This window comes from Sphaerodactylus townsendi, linkage group LG17 (genome assembly GCF_021028975.2).
Source record: "Sphaerodactylus townsendi isolate TG3544 linkage group LG17, MPM_Stown_v2.3, whole genome shotgun sequence".
Lineage (NCBI taxonomy): Eukaryota > Metazoa > Chordata > Lepidosauria > Squamata > Sphaerodactylidae > Sphaerodactylus > Sphaerodactylus townsendi.
Genome location: NC_059441.1, coordinates 2,114,727 through 2,137,346, shown reverse-complemented (window position 1 = coordinate 2,137,346; position 22,620 = coordinate 2,114,727). Strand labels below are relative to the sequence as shown.

Sequence of the window (22,620 nt, the reverse complement as noted above, 5' to 3'; positions counted from 1 at the left end):
GGAGGAACCGGGTTTGATTCTCTGCTCTGCCGCCTGAGCTGTGGAGGCTTATCTGGAGAATTCAGATTAGCCTGTTCACTCCCACACAAGCCAGCTGGGTGACCTTGGGCTAGTCACAGCTTCTCGGAGCTCTCTCAGCCCCGCCCACCTCGCAGGGTGTTTGTTGTGAGGGGGGAAGGGCAAGGAGATTGTCAGCCCCTTTGAGTCTCCTTACAGGAGAGAAAGGGGGGGGGAGAATATAAACCCAAACTCTTCTTCTTTTGAGTGCTGGAGGGGACGCCCATTTCCCAGTATCTTCTCCCATAGTGCAGAGTGGTAAGCCACAGCACTGCAGTCCAAGTTGCACTCACAGCCTGAGTTCAATCCCGACAGAAGTCGGTTTCAGATAGCCAGCTCGAGGTTGGCTCAGCCTTCCATCCTTCTGAGGTTGGTAAAATGAGGACCCAGCTTGCGGTAGCAAAGCATGGACGGCTGGGGAGGGCAGTGGCAAACCACCCCCGTAAGCAGAGTCTGCCTAGCAAACGTCGTCTCTTCTCATTCCATAACAGAAGACAACCATCAAAGGCTGCTAAACACGAGCCAGTCATAGAGATTCAGCCAATGAAACCAAACGTGTCAACCGTAGCCGGAAACAAAACGTGTTTAATGCATTCTACACAGCGTTATTAATACCTTGTATTTTGTATTGGCAGGGATATTGGTTTTCCACCGGACGGTGTAGTAGCGGGCATCTGAGACCTTCTGATTCTTTGGCAGAGAGTTGTCTGCCCAGGTGATTCGGATGGTGTCGTGGCTCAGTACGGAAGCCTGAACTCCCACTGGCGGCATCATAGGGGAGGGATCTGGCACTGGAGTGTACGGAGCATTAACAACAAATAAATCAACTTCAGAAGTGTCTAGGGAATTGATGGGTAAAGGAGGGTATTGCAATAAAAAAAGGAAAGGAGGTGGCATTATAACGTGAATAAAAACAAAAAGGGGGGGAAATGCAGGGTAACACGGTGAAATGAAAGGTGAGACATGGAGAGAAAGAGAGAAAAGCCAGAGTTAATAGGCGACACAAGACCAGCCAAAAAAAAGCTTTCAATTCGATCCCTTCTTAAAACACATGCCTTAAACAGAGCCCCACAGAGTTGGACGCTGGAGCAACCTGTTGCAAAGCGACAAGACCGCCGCCATCAAAAAACACACGTTCGAAACGGTCCACCGCTTAAGTTCTCGAGCGTTAGCTGTATTAAAACTTTGGTTTCTCCCACCTCCAAAACAATGCTGGAAAAACAAGATAGAAATGGGATCAAGTATCCCTCGCACAGCACTAAGGACTTATTTTCGGGAAACCACACCCGCTTGTCCAATTCACCAAAACGGAGGGAACTCCGATGCGGAACATTGAGGATCCAGCGAGCAGATTTGAAACCGGAAAGCTGTTCAGAAAGCCCCGGCTGAATTCTGACAAGTCACGTGAATCAACCAGAAGCAAAAGCAAACGCCAGGCAGACCGAGGGTTAATGGGCGAGTCAACTTATAACTGGAGTTAGTAGGCGCATTCGTGGTTTATGGCCTGCTAAAATTTTCTGCATCTGTTGTTCAGTGCACCTAGAGCACAGGTGTCAAATTCGCGGCCCTCCAGATGTTCATGAACTACAATTCCCATCAGCCCTTGCCAATATAGCCAATGCTCATATTGGGAATTGTAGTTCATGAACATCTGGAGGGCCATGAATTTGACACCCCTGACCTAGAGTATCATGAGATAAAGAGTAGAGAGACCTGTTCTGCAGTAAAGAACAGTCCCCACTGGTGTTTCCCAAAGCAGTGTGGATATATACACTCATCTTTAAATGCCAGCAGCTGCTTAAACAGTAGACGCACATACATACGTGATGCCTACTCTGCTGCAGAAAGTGGGATACTGGTGCACATATCAGAGTGTCTGCTGTATAGCACGTACCTTTAAGGATAAGAGACTCAAGAGTCACGTCAAGCATGTTTGAAATGTGTCAGTATATGCCCAAAATGAAAAAGTATCAGCTGCCAAATTTTGCACGAAAACAAGGCCAGACTTGGTACGCAGTCTGTGCACACTAGCCTGTATTAAGGCTGATGTAAAAATGAGCTGTGAAATAAATTGCGAGCAACTTTAGCCAGATTTAAGTGTTTTGCTTACTGCATGGTTTAGTGAGCTATTGTTGGAAAGAAAAGCTCTCTGCAAGCCATAAAACATCCCAAGAGTTTGAACAGTAAAAGTCAAGGCTGATTGCTGGGAGTGGCGAAAAAACAGGTAAGCCTTATTTATCCTTTACCTGTGTAAGCCCTGGTGACGGCGCTTTCATACAGCGGGATTCCTTCCCCGACGTTGTTGTACGCTTTCAAAGTGATGACGTAATGGGAGCTGGGATCTAAAGAACAAAAAAACATCCGAACTGTTATCCCCAGTTTTCATTCCAAGTTTTCCATTATTACTTCAGGGTTTAGCAACTGAGCAAAATGAACTCGATAAAAGAAAAAGAGTTTTTACTCATTCCCCCATCTGGGCATATCAGAAGGTGCCGCTGCCCTCAGAGCAAAATTCATGCGCAAAATTCACACGTGAACCAACCCCCTTTCCCAAATAATTTTGCCAGATTTATTCCAATCCCAGGACGAACTGAAAAAAAAAAGTATTTCCTATAAAATGTATGTCGGTTTCATTCTTATTAGCATTCAGAGCAGACAAACATGTTGGCCACTTTTAGAATAGAGGAATGGGGCATGAATCAAAAGAAAACTGGAGGTACTCTGAACATACAAAGGTTAATAATCATTTTTGCATTGATTTTCCGAAAATACCACTGCAAAATGCAGTTAGCGTTACCGTTTTCTCCTTACCCAAGTTTTCAATCGTGTAATATCGTTGTTTATAATCCACCTTGATAGTCTGTGCGTGGGGACTCCCTACACCGTACCCAATGGCATAGCCTCTGACCACAATGTTTTGGTTTTCAGGGGGAGTCCAGCTCACAACGATGCTTGTTACAAGCGGGCGCACGTGGAGGGAACTCGGGACATCTGGAACCCGAGATTCTACAAACGGGAGGAAAAAGCCACTTAAATCATTTAAATCCATATTAAATCCAAAGTATTATATTATTTTGCTACGGAGTTATACTGAGCACACATGTCTCTCTGCCTCAAACATAAATGGTATTGTTGCAAAAAGAGGTGGGCTGGGGATAACAAGCCAACCAACCAGCTAGCCCGCAAACGAACGAACATATAGGAGGTTAAGAGCTCGTGTATCTAATCTGGAGGAACCGGGTTTGATTCTCCATTCTGCCACCTGAGCTGTAGAGGCTTATCTGGGGAATTCAGATTAGCCTGTACACCCCACACACGCCAGCTGGGTGACCTTGGGCTAGTCACAGCTTCTCGGAGCTCTCTCAGCCCCACCTACCTCACAGGGTGTTTGTTGTGAAGGGGGAAGGGCAAGGAGTTTGTAAGCCCCCTTGAGTCTCCTACAGGAGAGAAAGGGGGGATATAAATCCAAACTCTTATTCTTCTTCTATATAAATAAATGTCCAATTACGGCTAACACCACAAAGTCTTGATCGAGCATGGTGACAGGAAGGGGAGGGGTCAGTACAGCTGCGTGAGCCCAGCTTGCCCAGTTTTTTCCTTCCTACATTTGCGTTCTGAGATCTTTGTATCAACAAACATGTTCTCACTCATTCACAGTTTGTCTTTATATGCATACCGTCAAGGTCACTTTCGAAGGTCTCCGCCGACACCCAGTCAGTGGCCAGCCCAGTTCCGTTGACCGTTAAGGCAGCCGCTCGGAAACTGTACTCGGTGCCGCGTTCGAGACCTGACGTAAGAAGGTGCAGGATCAGACCACGTTCTTCCGCAGCAAAAGCACAATCCTCTCCTTCTAATCAAAACCTCAGCCATCCTGACTACTGATAGCAATAGCTTGCAAATAGGAAACCAAATGAGGGGCTAGATCAGGGTTCTGCAACCTGCGGCTCTCCAGATGTTCATGGACTACAAATCCCATCAGCCCCAATTGGCCATGCTGTCAGGGCTGATGGGTTTTGTAGTCCATGAACATCTGGAGAGCCGCAGGTTGCAGACCTCCAGGCTAGATGAACAGCACATGTGGCTGCGATAGAGTCTGAGGCTAACTTGACACAGATCCAGCATCCCTAAGAGCTTTAGATTTTTGACCTTTCACCTCAGGAGCATAACCTGGGGCTATGAACAGCAAGCAACCAGCCCTGTAGCAAGATTCCAGCAGAAGCGATTGACACAAATTATTATTTGTCAGACTAATGCTACGAGATGGTGACGCGCCGCGACTTTTCTTTAAAGGCCAGTGGCAAAAGAACATGACCCTCATTTTAACGCCAAGAAAAATCTGCTCTTTGGATCATTCTCCCCCGCCCCCCACCTCCTGCGTTTCCTATAACAGAGCAGCACTCAGTCAAAAGATACCAAACTTTGAAAAAAAAAACAGCCAGCATGAACTCGGGTTAAAGCCACTGCGTTTAAATGCCCACATTTAATTTAATGACACGGTGAGATATGCAACTCCCTTTATTATGTCACAATCATTCAGCAGATATAAGAAATGAAGCAGATCTTTTTTTCCTCCCCAGTGGAACGCAAAACACATCCGACATTCTTCCGCAATCTTCCGTAATTATTTAATCAACGAAATTATTTCTACCATTCGTTTGAGGCAGCCAAGCGAATGCTGATTCGCTCAACGCATAGGTGTCAAACTCGCAGCCCTCCAGATGTTATGGACTACAGTTCCCAGCATCCCCTGCCAGCATGACGCAACGTCCTCGTGACCACGGCAAAGACCTTGTATCACGCATGCACTGGGATTTCTGTGCTTCATGGGCGAATGGGGCTCAATTCTTATCAGGACTGTGAGTTGCCTGAAGAAGCCGCTTCAACCTCCTGCTTCCCCATGCCATATTCCTGGTCTGAAATGGCCCCAGGAAGCCTCTCTCTGCACTTTTCTGGTACACTTGTGTGTAGCCATCACAACAGCTAAGTCCCCACACAGCAAACATGGTGGATCCTACCAAAGTTCATACTCCATCTTCTCTTCCAGCCCAAGTTTAAAGCCTTCCTCCAGATTAAGTAGCTCCTCCCTTGGAGGAAGAACCATTTAAATTGGATGAAGGCCCTTATGCTGGAAGAAGGCTACTAAGAGCATAATTGGATCCACCCCAGTAGATGCGAAGGCTCTCAATATCCACTCAAAGGAAATTCTATCTATGTCCTCTTTCAGGTGTAAAGTTGCCATACAGCCAGACGAAGGAAGCTCAGCACGGATCCTGAAATCCCCTGGGACTAATAGCCCAGAGCCTCCACTAGAGTAAAAAATTAACACAGATCAACAGTGCAGAGTAAAAGCAGCAGAGCAATAAAAAGTCAAATAAACGTAAGCAGCATTCCAACAATTAAAAGCAGTGCCACAAAAATATAAATAACGAAGCTGCTGAATACAGTCAAAACAAATAAACAGATAATAAATGACAACCTATAACTGATTATTCAAGAGGCCTTCCTGAACCTTTCTACTGCTTTTTCCCTTGTGTCTGATTCGTCTCCAGCTTCCGGAAGCTTGTTATTCATCTTCTCGACAATACAGTCTAAGTCAGCTGTTGCAAACCTATATCGAAAGGTCTTTCTTAGGCTAAAGAACCCAGAACATGTTACTGTTTTTTAAAACTATTGAGAAAGAGAATTCTGACCCGCTCACCTTCAATCAGCTGGGAAAGTTGCACCCCGACAATGCTTTCGGTCACGTCACTTTTGCGAGTCACTTTTCGGTAGCGAATCTTATAGCCGGTGATTTGCCCATTGTGTGTCCCCACAGGAGGTGGCTGCCAGTGCATCATGATGCTCTATGAAATTTAGAAGACATTTCAGAGGACATTCTTTTGTGTTGAAATCTCCCTATTCTTGCTTGCTTCATCAACCTCAACAGCATTGATTCAAGGAACAATTTAAGTAATTTTTTTTTTAAAATGTTCCACCAGGCTTTTGGAGAGGCTGGCCACGGATTATCTGCCCCCTGGTGAGGTCCCTGCCGTATGTTGTCATATTCGGCAATGCCTTATACTGGTTCCATTTCTTGGCATTGCCGCCCCTCCCGGCCTTGGGACCAGGCGCCACCCATATGGGATTTAAGTTGTCTCTGTTTTAGCATTTTGTATGCTGCTATTGATTTTAAGGGTTGTAATTGTGTTTTAACTGTTGTTGAATATTAAGTGTTGTGTTTTAAACCGCCTAGAGCCCTCCGAGGCTGAGGCAGCCTATGAAATATAAAAAAGTAAGTAAGTAAGTAAGTAAGTAAGTAAATAAATAAATAAATAATATCCCTAATGCAGTGGCACTCACTCCCTGGCTCAGGGAGAGCCACATCTGCCATCACTATCAACCCAAACAGCCACATTTACTTCCATGATGTTTACACCTTAGAAAGCAAGTAGGTGGGCCACAAAAAATTTGCAGGAATTGGTGCAGGTCAAATCACAGTTTTTTCCTCCTTACTCTTTACTTCAAAATCAGAAACTTTTATCCGGCATCATGATGGCTACAGCGAATAAAACCAGCAACATGTGCTTCCCTTTCATACATACTATAATATATACTATATAACATGTACTATATAATATACAGTATCATTTGAAAGGTGTCCAAGTGGTGACAAAAACATACCCAACTGATGTATTGTCGAAGCCAGATTCAACTGGTTTTGGTGGGTTTTCCAGGCTGCGTGGCCGTGGTCCGGTAGATCTTGTTCCTAACGTTTCGCCTGCATCTGTGGCTGGCATCTTCAGAGGTGTGTCTCAGAGAGAAGTCTGTTTACACACTGTGTCTAGTGAGAAGACTTCTCTCTGTGATACACCTCTGAAGATGCCGGCCACAGATGCAGGCGAAACGTTAGGAACAATTCAGTTAACGCAGAAATAAAATAGTAAACCCCCAATCTCCCCCTCTCACTCCCTTAAAAAACGCCAGACATTCAGCTTAGGGTGATAAAGACAGTATCCGATATGATGTAGATAATACTGAAGGAGTTGCCCGCGGAGCGTAAGCTTGAAAACAGACTGAAGCTCTTTCTGCCCCATGTCAATAACAAAAGGAAGTGTCTTACCCTGGAGTTCTGAACTTCCAGAGACAGATTCTGAGGCGCAGCACTGGGAACTGGGAACATGAAAGGAGTTATTCAGAACCAATTCAGAAGAGTATCTTAAAATAACAGCGGTATAAATACAGATGGGATTTATGCTAAGCACCAGATAAAAGTAGAGGCAAAATCACCAGCCAAACCTTAAGTGTGGAAAACTACATACTTCAGAGTAAACAGGTCCCCAAAGAGGACTGAAGGCGCATAACTCTGACAACACTCTTCCTCCAGGTGTCCGGGCCCTGCGGGATCTTGGTGAGTTCCGCAGGGCCTGCAAGACGGAGTTGTTCCGCCGGGCCTTTGGAGTGTCCAGCCGCTGATATGAGTGCCCCCGCCCCCTCCTATATTTTGGGCCCATTACCATCTATGGGCCCACTCTTTTTCTCCCCTTCTGGGAGAGTCTAACAGGAATTGTTGCGGGCACTGTTGTTAGTCGTTTCTTAATTGCTGCATTTTAACTTAAATTATTTACAGTCCATTATGTAATTGTTATTTTATGTTGTTCACCGCCCAGAGCCCTTCAGGAGTTGGGCGGTCTATAAGACTGATAAATAATAAATAAATAAATAAGCAAACAATGTAACCGAACTACGCGGCGCTGTAATCCTGCATACGCTATTTAATAATTTCTTTTTAAAAACATTTTTAATTGAACTTTAATGAAATTAAATACAAGGACATGATAAAAAATCAACTCAAATGAAAAAATGACACTGGAATGCCATTAAAAAGCTGGCTGCTCACCATCAGACAGAGTTCGAACGACAACATCCTGCGTAGAAACTCCGGGGCCGTGTTTATTGTAAGCCACCACTCGGAAACTGTACTCTGCATATTTCTTCAAACCGTTGATCGTGTAGGAAAGGCCTCCGACATCAATGTCCTGCAGTTGAAAAGAGGCAAGCATTGCAGCCTTTACAAAGACTGGGATGCATTCCCCTAACGCTGTGGCTCTGGTTCTTCTATTGGTTTTTGGGATGAAACTTCAGCATGCGCTCAGAGTATGCATGTACAGGCGTACCAGTTAGTGGCATTATTTGGCTCTGAGAGGGACTCTCGAAAAGGAGCTCTGGAATATTACTCAAGCTGCACAGGTGTCAAACTTGCGGCCCTCCAGATGTTCATGAACTAATTCCCATCAGCCCTTGTCAGTACAGCCAATGCTCATGTTGGGAAGGTCTGATGGGAACTGTAGTTCATGAAGATCTGGAGGGCCGCAAGTCTGACACCCCTGCAAAGGTCAAGGGCCACAACTGAAGTGTTCGCTGTGGTATGGCCAGTGGTGGGATTCAGCCGGTTCACACCACTTCAGCAGAACCGGTTGTTAAAATGGTGCTTGTAAACAAGAAGAAGAAGAGTCTGGATTTATATCCCCCCTTTCTCTCCTGTAGGAGACTCAAAGGGGCTTACAATCTCCTTGCCCTTCCCCCCTCACAACAAACACCCTGGGAGGTGGGTGGGGCTGAGAGAGCTCCAAAAAACTGTGACTAGCCCAAGGTCACCCAGCTGGCGTGTGTGGGAGTGCTCAGGCTAATCTGAATTCCCCAGATAGGCCTCTACAACTCAAGCGGCAGAGCTGGGAATCAAACCCGATTCCTCCAGATCCGAATGCACCTGCTCTTAGCCACTACGCCACTGCTGCTCCCTGCAACCAGTTGTTAAATTATTTGAATCCCACCACTGGAACCAGTTGTTAAATTATTTGAATCCCACCACTGGATACGGCCCAGAAAGATAACGAGGTGAGAAGAAGACAGACCAAGTTTCCTTCTCATTTCTCAGCAGAAATGACTCTCTCTTGGCCTCTATTAGAGTCTTGTTCTTGACTGAAGGAGCCTCACAAGGATAGGCATTTTCTGTATAGTTGCCCATGTAGACTTCTACTATAAAGTCCCTCTAAGAGATCTCCTCAGTTATCATGAAGCGTGAATCTCACTGAATTACAAATTTTGCTTTCACTCAGGGTTTCCCTTTTGATTCAACGGCTCTTGAACTGGCCTCTGCTGTTTAAGAGCCAATTTCACCTTTCTTTATTAGGGTCACTACTGTTAGGGTTGCTTATCTAGTCAACTAAAAATGCGGAGGAAAACCATTAAGCGTTCAGACACCAGTGAAATCACCGGAAGCCTCCTGACATAAAGGCATAAGAGAGTTCCCTTGGTTCCTCTTGTCTGGCCTTGACTACTGTTTCAGTTCAAAATGCGATCCTTCTGAGAGTGGAACAAGGCCGAGCAACGTCAATAAGGTCATCTGTTGCCAGACAATAAAACAGCATCTCTTTCGCTGTTCGCGTGATGGCATTTTTTTTAAGACCCCACTTAATGACTGCAGAGTTTCACAGCAAGGATCAGCAGAACGTAAGCTGCAGTTTTGCCACGGTGGTGCTGGAAGGCTAGAAGTTAAAACTGCCACCGTAAGCTGCCAAGAAGAAATCGTTCGTCAAACCTGCTCGTTGTCTGTCTCCTTCTCCATGTAGTATAATTTGTAGTTCTGGATTTCGCCGTTGCCGGATAAGGGCGTGGCCCAACTAACTGTGACGGACGTGGGCGAGTTCGCAGATGCCCGGATGTTAGGCGCCGGCCCGGGAAGCTGAACTGAAAGATAAGATGCATCGGAGGTTTATCCAGGTCTTTCCGCTACAAATCTGGGTCAGGGGTCTCGGAAATAATTTATGCGACGAGGACCGAAGCAGAGACGCTTTTGCTGCAAACAGGAATTTCACCCAAAATAACTAACTCTGGGCGGGAACCAGCAGAGCGCTAGGAACAAGATCCAACTACGTGGTTTAGCAGACATTTGAAGAGAATGTACCCTTTAGCCCAGGGGTAGGGAACCTGCGGCTCTCCAGATGTTCAGGAACTACAATTCCCATCAGCCTCTGTCAGCATGGCCAATTGGCCAGGCTGGTAGGGGCTGATGGGAATTGTAGTTCCTGAACATCTGGAGAGCCGCAGGTTCCCTACCCCTGCTTTAGCCTCTCCGGATGAATTCCACAAGGGAAGCTGGGCAAACCATATGAGATAACAGCACCCATTAACTCCCCCCCCTCAAATAAGAAATGAAATAAACAGAAGGTACTAAATCAAAACCTCCCCCAACAAAAACCCCTTTTGGTCAGGAAGCCCTCCAAAACAAACATGTATAACCCTGTCCCCCCAAAACCCAGTGGTGGGATCCAAAAGTGTTAGCAACAGGTTCCCATGGTGGTGGGAATCAAACTGTGGCATAGTGCCAATGGGGCTGGGCGGGGCATGACGGGGGTGTGGCCAGGCATTCCGGGGGCGGGGCATTCCTGGGCGAGGCTGTGGCAAGGACGCAGCCGCTGCGCCGGTCCTTGGGCGGGAAACTAATGCACGCAGGCGCAGGCTGCCATGCACGCCGGTGCACCTCCTGCTAGACTGCTTCCAGTTCTGCGCGCTACTGCTGAGAGGAGGGGCATAACTAAGGCAAAAACCACGTGGCAAAATCACCCATTAGTAACCCCCTCTCGGCGCACACAAATAATTAGTAACCTACTCTCGGGAACCTGTGAGAACCTGCTGGATCCCACCTCTGAACGAGGAGGAGGAGGAGGAGGAGGAGGAGGAGGAGGAGGAGGAGTTTGGATTTATACCACACCTTTCTCTCCTTTAAGGAGACTCAAGGTGACCAGACCACGGCCACGCAGCCCAAAAAACCCACCACAACCTCAGGGCTGAATCCTCGGGCCGCGGAAAGCCCCTCCAACAAAAAATATGCATAAATTCTTTACTGCTTTAAAATGTTACTCACTGATGTTTTAATTGCTCTTGGCCAAGCATTTTTCCGGAAGTTAAGTAAATCACACGTTTGTGTAACAAGAAATGTGCAATTTTTAAAAGTGCAAGATCCTATCAGAAAACTCTTCTCAGAGGCAAGATAATAAGCAACCAATCGAACGTTTTAGAACAGGGGTAGGGAACCTGCGGCTCTCCAGATGTTCAGGAACTACAATTCCCATCAGCCCCTACCAGCAGGGCCAATTGGCCATGCTGACAGAGGCTGATGGGAATTGTAGTTCCTGAACATCTGGAGAGCCGCAGGTTCCCTACCCCTGTTTTAGAAGGTGAAACTGACCCTACTATGCCTGACGTGAACTAACCTTACGACAGTTCATAATACATAACACAATATTCTCCACGTGAAGGCAATAGTGGCTATTTAAATACAAGAAGAAAACACTTCAATAAAATCTCCCTAAGAATCTGTCTCGGTTTTGGGATCTGTGGGTCTTCTTATTCCACTTAAACGTTGTAATGGTGAGAGACTGAAAGAGTAATCTTCACACCCGGTCACTGACGTCAACAGTTCTGGGGGAAAAAAATATCCTACAACTTATTTGTTGAAGCAACTTCAATCTTGCTACTCCGCAGCTCCAGTCAGAGTTCAATCATGCTAATGGGCCCGAAAAGCTGCATCTTGTCATACAACCGGCAATTTCAAGGTTGAAACTGAAAACAACAGCATGCAAGGGAAAAGATACCTTACTCTGCAAAAAGCACAGATTGCTCTCCTCAGAGAGGTTTGCGAAGATGGGGTTCAAAGCGGTGAAGCGAAGATTAAACAGACTTGCAGGGTTAAGAATGCTTTCAGAGAGCCCACTTTAAAAGCTAAATAGCTTGGGGAGGTTTTTTAAAAAGAGGGGGGGGGAAGCAGAAGTTTCAACTGTGTATAAGTTAAGCCCAGGGTGTTTACATAGTTTTGGCCTTGATGTTTTATTTGCTTTTTTTCAAGGAGAAGCAAGACAAACCAAATGTACCTTCTGCCCTGCATCAGTTACAACAGTATTATATAAGTAGCTAACCGTTGCCATATGACAATGCGTTTTTAAAAAGACGTCTTAAAATCAAAATGTTATTCACAAGCAATTGCTATTGCAAGCATACTCTGGACGCGATGAAGATAAAATTAAGCTCTTTTAAAGTTCCACTGATTTCCTTGGGAGATTTGATCAAATACTCTGATCTTTTTTTACTGATCGGTCCAGAAGTACTTTGCTTTTGGCTGGATCATGTGCAGGCTATCCAAAGCCAACTGACTAATTTGGACTAAATGCTGGATCTTCAAGTAAGTACATGTGCAGTTAACATATTTATCTGCACGCACATATATACAATTCTTTTTTTACAGAACACACTCCTCAGCTGCAAGCATTTTATTGCAAGCTGGCCACTCAAGCGTTAAATTGAACATAAGAACCAAAATAAACAGTTACCGCACAAGGATACCCAGCCCTTTTGAGCCCGCAGGCACCTTTGGAGTGCTGACACTGGACGATGGGCACAACCACAAAATGGCTGCCACAAGACCCACCCACAAAATGTCAGGGAGTGTGGTCGCACACAGCTAGTAGTAGTAGTAGTGGAGGAGGAGGAGGAGGAGGAGGAGGAGGAGGAGGAGGAGGAGGAGGAGGAGGAGGAGGAGGAGGAGGAGGAGGAGGAGGAGGAGGAGGAGGAGGAGGAGGAGGAGAAGAAGAAGAAGAAGAAGAAGAAGAAGAAGAAGAAGAAGAAGAAGAAGAAGAAGAAGAAGAAGAAGAAGAAGAAGAAGAAGAAGAAGAAGAAGAAGAAGAAGAAGAAGAGCAGGAGTTTGGATTTATATCCCTTCTTTCTCTCCTGTAAGGACACTCAAGGTGGCTTACAAGCTCCTTTCCCTTCTTCTCCCCACAACAAGGACCTTGTGAGGCAGGTAGGGCTGAGAGAGTTCTGAAGAACTGTGACTAGCCCAAGGTCACCCAGCAGGAATGCAGAAACACATCTGGTTCACCAGATAAGCTTCTGCCACTCAGGTGGAAGAGCAGGGAATCAAATTTGGTTCACCAGATTAGAATCCACCTGCTCTTAACCACTACACCACGCTGGTTCTTTGACAGCGGCCAAGGATTAACTTAATGTACACCTTAGGAGAAGGAACACCAAAATGTCTGCCTCCGTTTGTCAAACAGAGCAGTGTTCAATGCTTACCCTCAGGTTGCGTTGCCACCTTCAGTGGTACTGAACTCTCTCCAGGTCCGTGTCTGTTTTGAGCTACCACTCTGAAAATGTAGACCGTCTCGGGCATGAGGTTTTGAATTGTCACTTGCATCTCCCCAGGATGGCTTGTGTTTTCAACACGTTCCCTTAATTTTTTTTTTTTAAGGAAAAGACGAAAAGGAGGGATGGGAAAATGGGACATATGGGAAAAGAACATGTCAGCACGATGAGGACAGAATTGCTAATTATTAGTGCATATTTAATCTGCCAATGACGGCAGCACAATAATATTAGTTAAGCTTACTTGCCAAAGTTATTTAAAAAAACAACAACAACCCTTCCTGGTGTGGCAACTTCATTCTCAGCATGCAATTCCTCTCTCGGTGATGAGGAAAACAGAGGTTATCTAAAGCGATTCTTCTCTGAATAGACCTCTGGCACGTGGGATTGTGTGCATGTCGGCCACAGCACGAAACATTTGGTTTCCGACAGAATGAGAACGCCCCTTCCTCTTGACTAAGAGTCCCACAGGAGTACAGCTCCCAAAATTATGACAGCAAGAGACAATGGATAAAAGACAAGAGGTTTCGAATCAGGAAAAATCTACTGTGTTTCAAGCAACAGATCCCCACGCCAGCAAATCATGAAAACTGCACAGCGCGGGGAGTACCAATCCTTCTACACATAGGTGTCAAACTCGCGGCCCTCCAGATGTTATGGACTACAGTTCCCATAATCTCCTGCCAGCATGGTTAATTGCTCGTGCTGGCAGGGGATGATGGGAATTGTAGTCCATAACATCTGGAGGGTGACGAGTTTGACACCTGTGCGAGTCTACAAGGATTCCACTAAGATTCACAGTTCCCCAGATGAACAGCTATATGTGGCTCCTGCACTGAGTTTTATTGATTTCTGAAAAGACCTGTGCACTTTTCTACAGCATTTTACCAACCTCAGAAGGATAGAAGGCTGAGCCAACCTCGAGCTGGCTATCTGAAACCAACTTCTGTCGGGACTGAACTCAGGCTGTGAGTGCAATTTGGACTGCAGTACTGTGGCTTACCACTCTGCACTATGGGAGAAGATACGGGGAAGTGGGTGTCCCCTCCAGCACTCAAAAGAAGAAGAGTTTGGATTTATATCCCCCCTTTCTTTCCTGTAAGGAGACTCAAAGGGGCTTACAATCTCCTTTCCCTTCCCCCCCACAACAATCACCCTGTGAGGTGGGTGGGGCTGAGAGGGCTCCGAAGAACTGTGACTAGCCCAAAGACACCCGGCTGGCATGTGTTGGAGTGCACAAGCTAATCTGGTTCCCCAGATAAGCCTCCACAGCTCAAGCGACACAGCGGGAAATCAACCCCGGTTCTCCAGATTAGAGTGCACCTGCTCTTAGCCACTACACCATGCTGGCGCTACAATATTTGAAATTTGCAAGCGATCTGAGCAATGTACCTGTTGATTGCTTCCTTGGTGTAGAACACTGAATAGGTAAGGTTGTCTCCATGTGAGTCGGAAGCAGGAGCCCTCCAGGTCAGCTTGATGAACCGGGTGGACACGAGGGAAGCCACGACGTCCCGAGGGGCGGAAGGCAATGGCCCCGTCGTTGCTGGTGCTAGATGGTCAGTAGTGGCACTGATCAGTGAAGTGGGGGGCAATGTTGGGATGGCAACATCTGGTCATGTGCAAACATGGGGGGACATGAAGGGCAAACACCACGGCCATTTCAAGAGAAAACAGGAAAAAAAACCAAAAAAAGGAATAAACAAAACCACGATGGGAAACGAAAAAACAAAATGAACACACAAAGAAGGCCATTAAACTGAAGGCTGGCATGCAGGCGAAAAAAAGGCAACTACTGAAAATTAACGGGGAATATCGAAGACGACGTCACTAAAGGGCAAGCAATCGAAAAAATCTCCATCGCAATGGAAGTGGGAAGGGGAGGGGAGGGTGAAAACCGAGGATAAAGCACCGTCTCATGATGGGAACATCAGAGTGACATTTAAGCTTGATTGTGCACCTGTTGGATTCATCATCAAATTATGCACTCAATCATGACTTATCCATTTCAGTTTGCAAAAACGAAGCATAAATCTGAACCGGGACTAATAACAAACAGCACACAGATTAGCGGGTTTTTCCGGCTACATATATTACAGTGCCGTTTGGTTCCTAAGAGAAGTTGCTTTGGTTGACAGTGAGTCTATGTACAAATTGATCTGAGATTGCAAAGGCCTTAGCAGACCAGGTGCTCGGGAGCAGCAGCAGCAGACCATTGCTTTCACATCCTGCATGTGAGCTCCCAAAGGTATCTGGTGGGCCACTGCGAGTAGTAGAGTGCTGGACTAGATGGACTCTGGTCTGATCCAGCAGGCTCTTTCTTATGTTCTTACGTTCTTATAAGGGGCTTGGACAGATTGAGGGAGGAGAAGTCGATCTATGGCTACCAATCTTGATCCTCCTTGATCTGAGATTGCAAATGCCTTAGCAGACCAGGTGCTCAGGAGCAGCAGCAGCAGAAGAAGGCCATTGCTTTCACATCCTGCATGTGAGCTCCCAAAGGCACCTGGTGGGCCACTGCGAGTAGCAGAGTGCTGGACTAGATGGACTCTGGTCTGATCCAGCAGGCTCTTTCTTATGTTCTCTTATGTTCTTAAATTCCAAAAAGGCAAGAGAGTTCCACCACCTCCTTGATACACCCATCTTCCTCTCCAGTGTGGACTTTTCACTCAGTGAATCATTACCCCTTGAGATTTATGCAGTCTTCTAACTACCATACTATAACATTACTGCTTGAAATTTCATGCCCATTCTGAGCTCCGAGGAAAACACGACCATCTGTAAAGAATGCACGGGTATGTTTGCTGCAAATACGCATTGCAGGAATCTGGCTGTCACCTAGTCATGTGAAGCGAACAGCAAGTCATGTGATGACCCAGTATCTCATGTGCCCTTTACAGGACGCTGTTCAACTGCTAGCTGTTGCGAGCCAACCTCAACTGTTAACATGGCATAAAGAAATACATCTGTCTACGCTCCTATTGGGGGGAGCTCAATTCTGGAAAAGAAAAACGCATGGGAATCAACACCCCCTAAAACCATGGCGGCGAACCTATGGCACTCCAGATGTTCATGGACTACAATTCCCATCAGCCCCTGCCAGCATGGCCAATTGGGGCTGATGGGAATTGTAGTCCATGAACATCTGGAGTGCCATAGGTTCGCCACCACTGCCCTAAAAGCATCTCAAATATAGAATTGGAATGCCATCGACCCTGAGACCTCGAAATGAGACAGGAAGGAAAATGATTTTTTTTAAGAGCCTCTCAATTAGCTTCTAAATACAAGTCATTGTAGAATACTCAGGATTATAGATTCTGTCTCTTGCAGTGCTAAGTATTCAGCAAGATGTTTAAATATGGACTTGGAGGGTGTATTCTCATTTGTGCTAGCCAAACATCATATTAATTAGAAGTCATTTAAAGGTTTCCAATTAACTATGAGCTGAAATACAAACACTGATAACGCTACCCCTGTAGGCATGACAACACTACAATCCAATGTACACTGACTGAAGAGTCAGGTCCATGGGACTCAGCAGGGTTTAGTTCCCCGCAAACAAGAACTGGATTGGGCTGCAAAGTCTTTAATTCATAGCATTTGGTTAAGTATTCTTCCTCATAATAATGACTATAATACAAAATGAACAAACCCTCTTATTTCTCTCAAATAATGTACCCATCGCATCCATCAGAAAATAGGGGGCTAACGTATCTGGGGCCAGAACTGTTCATCTGGATGAGTGTTACCACATAACAGATTTCTGAAGTGCCACCTTCCTGCCTTGAAGATCTACATGACATATCACTTGTTTGGATGTCATGGTTCAAATGTCTAAGATGGGCACCATCCTTTGCCATATTTAAAAGCAATTACATTCAGATTAGGTTGGGAAAAAAATGCTTTAAAGTATCATGATGACAAACCTAAGCCAAACTTTCACCGCGTGCTCTCTCTCTCTTTCTCCTGAAATGTCTTCAACTAATAAAATGTATTGCTAAGCCTTTAAGGCAGAATGACAGACCCAAATATTCGGCGAGACATATTAAGACAGATCGCGGGTGCTGGGTGATGCGCTGCAATTCCACAAGCAGATTAAATGTTTATTTGGACGGAAGCGGCATCGTTTTTCAAGACTTTCACAGGGAAAAGGACTCTCAGGACTTCTGTGTGTCTTTCAGTGCCGCGTAACAGCTGTGGGGGAGGAGAGACGATACGCACGCACAAACACACACACACAACATATCCACCTAAGGAGTTTTATAGCAAAAAACAGCACAGTACAACATTAATTAGCAACGAGCCCTCCCTTTTTTGCTTTTATCTGCTAATCTAACAGATCAGAGGATTATTAAACTGCATGAAACTAAAAGCTCTGTCAGATAGATGCTACAAATCTCTAGCCAACAGTCATTCTCTGGGGATTGATCTTACCGAAGAGTGGATTCAAGAAAACTAATTATTAGAAAGAACAAGTTAAGCCACAGTCTTTTGCTACAAATAGGAAATCTGAGGTGTCTTCGATGTGTAATTATTTGTAAGCCACCATTAAGTTAACAGAAAGGTAGCTTAGAAGTTTTTTGAAAGAAAAGTCTTAGGATGCTTTAACACAATTGAATGGTGAAAGATGGTTTACCACGAGATGTTAAAAAGTTGCCCCCCCCTCCCCCCAAAAATGTAGAGGAAACAAATCCAGTTTACCAGAAAAGAGTCTGCCGCTCACATGAAGGAGTGAGGAATCGAACCCAGTTCTCCAAATTAGAGTCCCCCACTCTTAATTACTACACCACGCAGACTAAAGATAGCATCTTTCCACATGCTCCCCAGCACCTGATATATACTGCCTCTGATCAGTGGCGGAGCTACAAGGGGACAGGGGGGTGCGCCGTGCATCGGGGGCATGCCTGGGGGTGGAAAATTGCCCACAGGCCCCTCCCCCTTGGGGTTCACAAGGTCTCCTGGGAAGTATAATTCCCATCAGGCCGTTTTTAAGCCTGAACTGTGAACAGGCCTCTTTTTTTCAGCCTGAAAAAGTTCTAGGAAAAGGAAAGGAACAAAGGTAAGTGTGGGAAGGGGGGCGCGGAAAATATTGACTGCACACCAGGCACAATTTGGCCCAGCTACACCTCTGCCTCTGATACTGGAAGAAGATGGAAGTACTTTTCATACATGATACAGATGTGCTGAAGTCTGAGAAAGCGCTGCATGGTGACTCAAGTATTACGGTTCTGGGTTTTACTTTTTCCTCTTGTCATAGCTACCTAGATTTTTGTAATGCAAGTGGGAAATTTAAGAACCCTAATTTTTTAAAAAACAAAAATACATTTTCGACTGCCGTACCTTTGAAACACATAGACAACGCGCTTGTTTATGTACCCACCAAGTGAGCTGGGTGTAATTCCGCATTTGGGCAAGGAAGATGTGTGTTTTTTTTATTTTTCCAAGGTAAACTTTTAAAGGAAATCATAAAACTATGATAAAAAACACTCCCTCCCATCCTCATGACATAAAGGAAGTCATTTAATTGTGTTTTTTCCCCCCGGTCATGTCCAATAATCTAAAAAGATATGCCGTTGCCAATGCATCACGCATGAAGAATTCCAACCAGCATTATAGGAAATATACCGGTGTTAACATAAAAGCAGTACAAAAGGCGGACTATGTTTTTGTTCAGGAACCAATAAAGGGAAACCAAACCCTATTATCTCTTCCCCTCAGAGGCTGCAAATCTATGGCTGCGGCTACAATAAACCCCACCAGAAAATTATGCATTCCGAAATTGAAAGAAACAGTAAAATGTGTTCTCTAATATTCTTTCCTTAAGATTAAGGGGAAACCCAGCACAAACACCTCGCTGTGTGCACAGTGGAAGCCGTGCTGTAAATACAAATATCCCCCAAGCTGATTTTTTACACAGGGAATCTACCTCTTGGGATCTCTGGAATCGTCAGAAGCATGGGGGCAAAAAAAAAATCCCCCGCCAAGCAATTGATTCTGAATACACCCCGTATTCAAATTTAAATTATTTCTAAAGAAACGTGATATATTCACCCACGGGGCTGCCAAACTCCAGGTGGGGCCTGGGGATGTCCAGATATTACACTTGATCGCCAGACGACAGAAATCAGTCGTCCTGGAGAAAATGGCTGATTTGGAGGGGGGGCCTCCATGGCGTTGCGCCCTGCTGAGGAACCCACCCCTCCCCAAACACTGCCTTCTCTAGGCTCCACCCACAAATCTCCAGATATTACCCCGCCCACAGCTGGTGACCCTACAAAGAGTGCAAAACAGAAGGTGCAAAAACCGCACACGCCTAACAAACACACCGTTATTCCAATCCCTATGAAACTTTTTTTTTGCTGGCAAGTCACAGTTAACTTATGGTGACCCTGTTCTCCGACTACATTATTAATCCCATGCGAGCGTGGAATTATGGCAGCATATCTTCGTCTGCTGATTAATCCCACCCAGAGGAGAGCCTTGGCTACTGCAAGATGTAATGTGCTGCCATCAGCTCTGCTGGAGGGAAGATTTAAGAATATGGAACGTTCTAAAAGAGTTTGTTCATGTGATAGGACTACGGTTGAAACACTTGACCATTCTTTGTTTCTATGCCCTAAATACAATAAGATACGCATGAAATACATGAATTCCATTTTCTTGAAATGTTCTCAGAGGCATGAATGTTATAAGATAACCCAATCTCCTGAACAGCTCTGATGTGCTCTTTTGTGAAACTGTTGCAAATTTTATACTGGAAATTAGTAATTTTAACTGTATTTCTTAACCTTGTTTTGTTTTAAAATTTTGTCCTGTTTTATATGCCAATAAAGGCTTGTGTTGTTGTTGTTGACCCTGTGGGGTGCAAGGTTAGAATCACAGAATCATAGAGTTGGAAGAGACCCCAAGGGCCACCAAGTCCAACCCCCTGCAATGGAGGAACACACAATCAAAGCACTCCTGACAGATGGCCATCCAGCCTCTCTTTAAAAACTTCCAAAGAAGGAGACTCCACCACTCTCCGAGGCAGTGAATTCCACTGTCGAACAGCCCTGACGGTCAGGAAGCTCTTCCTAATGTTTAGGTGGAATCTCTTTTCCTTCACCTTGAATCCATGACACCATGTCCTAAGTCTCTGGGGCAGCAGGAAACAAGCTTGCTCCCTCTTCGACATGACATCCCTTCAAATATTTAAATATAGCTATCATGTCCTCCCTTAATTTTTGCTTCTCCAGACTAAACATCCCCAGCTCCCTAAGCCTCTCTTCGTAGGGCATGGACTCCAGACCCTTTACCATTTTTGGTTGCCCTCCTCTGGTTCTGGTACAACAGTTAATAATTCAGACTCCAGAGGGGTTCAGTAGCCTTTATCATGCTGTGTCAGTGACCATTGCTGCAGGAAGCCAGATCTAAGGTTTGTGGCTCCTGCAGATACCTTTATTCCAAGTTTTCCCCGCTGTTCCTACCCCCGTCCATTTTCCCACAGTTTAACAGAACAACAAAATAACTAAGTGATAAAAGCTATGTTATGGTTCCCAAGCATTTCAAGGACATGCGACGGACTTCGCTTCAGACCCCAGAAGGGGGCAGGGAGTGAGGGCGCCTGGTCCGCTATGTTGCAAAGCACAGCGATTAAGAAAGAAGTGCCCATTAGCATAAGAAGAAGAAGAGTTGGATTTATGTCCGCCCTTTCTCTCCTGTAAGGAGTCTCAAAGGGGCTTATAAACTCCTTTCCTTCCCCCCCCCCCCAACAACAAACACCCTGTGAGGTAGGTGGGGCTGATGGAGCTCCAAAAACTGTGACTAGCCCAAGGTCACCCAGCTGCTGTGTGTTGGAGTACACAAGCTAATCTGAATTCCCCAGATAAGCCTCCACAGCTCAAGCGGCAGAGCGGGGAATCAAACCCGGTTCCTCCAGATTAGAATGCACCTGCTCTTAACCACTGCGCCACTGCTGCTCCCAGCAGGCCACATAACAGCAGGCCAGATGTGCCCAGATGATGCCAGGCAAGGTGGGAGCCGAGTCTGAGATGAGGTTTTCAAAGCAAGAGGCCTTCAGAGGTGTTTGGCCATTGGCTACCTTTGCACAGCAACTCTGGTATTCCTTGGAGGTCTCCCATCCAAATACTTGCCAGGGTCAAGGCTAAGACTGTGCGACTGGCCCAAGGTGACTCAGCAATTTTCCATGGCAGGTTGAGGGTTCGAATCCGGGTGTCCCAGATCCTAATCCGACTTTATTCACTACATCACACTGGCTCTCACGAAGTCTTAACACTGATAGGACAAATCATCTCGGTTTTCCTCATTAGAACTGTAATGGTTTTTATCAGACAATCCACCACAGTGACCACCTTCCAGTTACACCTCAGTCTGACTTCAGCTGCTACGAATGACCCACTGTTCATAACTGAAGGAGATGCAGGGGAAGTGAGGAAACCTGCAAGTTTTACCCCCTTAACTTTAAAAATACTCAACAGATTTTCAAGAGAACACTAAAAAGCACATTTCCACTTCCAACCTAAGAACTGTAAGTTATAAGAACATAAGAACATAAGAAAGAGCCTGCTGAATCAGACCAGAGTCCATTTAGTCCAGCACTCTGCTACTCGCAGTGGCCCACCAGGTGCCTTTGGGAGCTCATATGCAGGAGGTGAAAGCAAGGGCCTTCTGCTGCTGCTGCTCCCGAGCACCAGGTCTGCTACGGCATTTGCAATCTCAGATCAAGGAGGATTAAGATTGGGAGCCATAGATCGACTTCTCCTCCATCAATCTATCCAAGCCCTTTTTAAAGATATTCGGGTTAGTGGCCATCACTGCCTCCTGTGGCAGCATATAGGAACATGGGACGGATCAACTCCATCAAGGAAGCCCCAGCCCTCGGCTTGCAAAACCCGAGAAAGTCTGTTATCAATAGGATATTTGAGAGGCTGTTGATTCATCGGGTTGTCATAAGTCAGGAGCAACTTGCTGGCACTTAAGAAACACGTTACCATACCGCCCCGCACACAAACACAGCGGTGTATCCAGAAGATGTGCTTGTCCGTAGCCTTCTACACGGGCAGCTGCTCTAAGCGGCTCCAACTGCACCGGTAGAATCAGCCAAAAGGTGGGCAGGGGGAAGGCTGACGGCATAACAAGCACTACCCACATCCAAGTGCTTGTTTAATAAATCATAGCGCTTCAAAACACGGCAACTGTTATGTTCCCTGAACGCCTGAAATATTTATCATGGGACGTTAAGTTCAAAACCGAAGTAAGGCAAATATTGGACTGCTTTCACCTATTTGCATTCCACCGTGTTTTGTCAGCTGCCTGGAATTTTTCTTTTGAAAAAGAAAAGCGGGGAGTGAAGAATAAATAACCGAGGCATTCTCGAAGCGTAAA

At 45.7% G+C, this 22,620-nt stretch overlaps 1 protein-coding gene across 1 annotated transcript in view; it reads right to left on the bottom strand.

Moving 5' to 3' along the window:
• Positions 1-22,620, bottom strand: part of NEO1 (neogenin 1) — an 85,434-nt gene that overhangs the window by 31,161 nt on the left and 31,653 nt on the right. Inside the window, 10 exon segments of the mRNA XM_048482070.1 lie at positions 673-896; positions 2,304-2,399; positions 2,869-3,063; positions 3,734-3,844; positions 5,756-5,900; positions 7,157-7,206; positions 7,934-8,072; positions 9,635-9,783; positions 13,168-13,322; positions 14,629-14,848. Of these exon segments, the coding sequence (XP_048338027.1) occupies positions 673-896; positions 2,304-2,399; positions 2,869-3,063; positions 3,734-3,844; positions 5,756-5,900; positions 7,157-7,206; positions 7,934-8,072; positions 9,635-9,783; positions 13,168-13,322; positions 14,629-14,848 (1,484 nt within the window).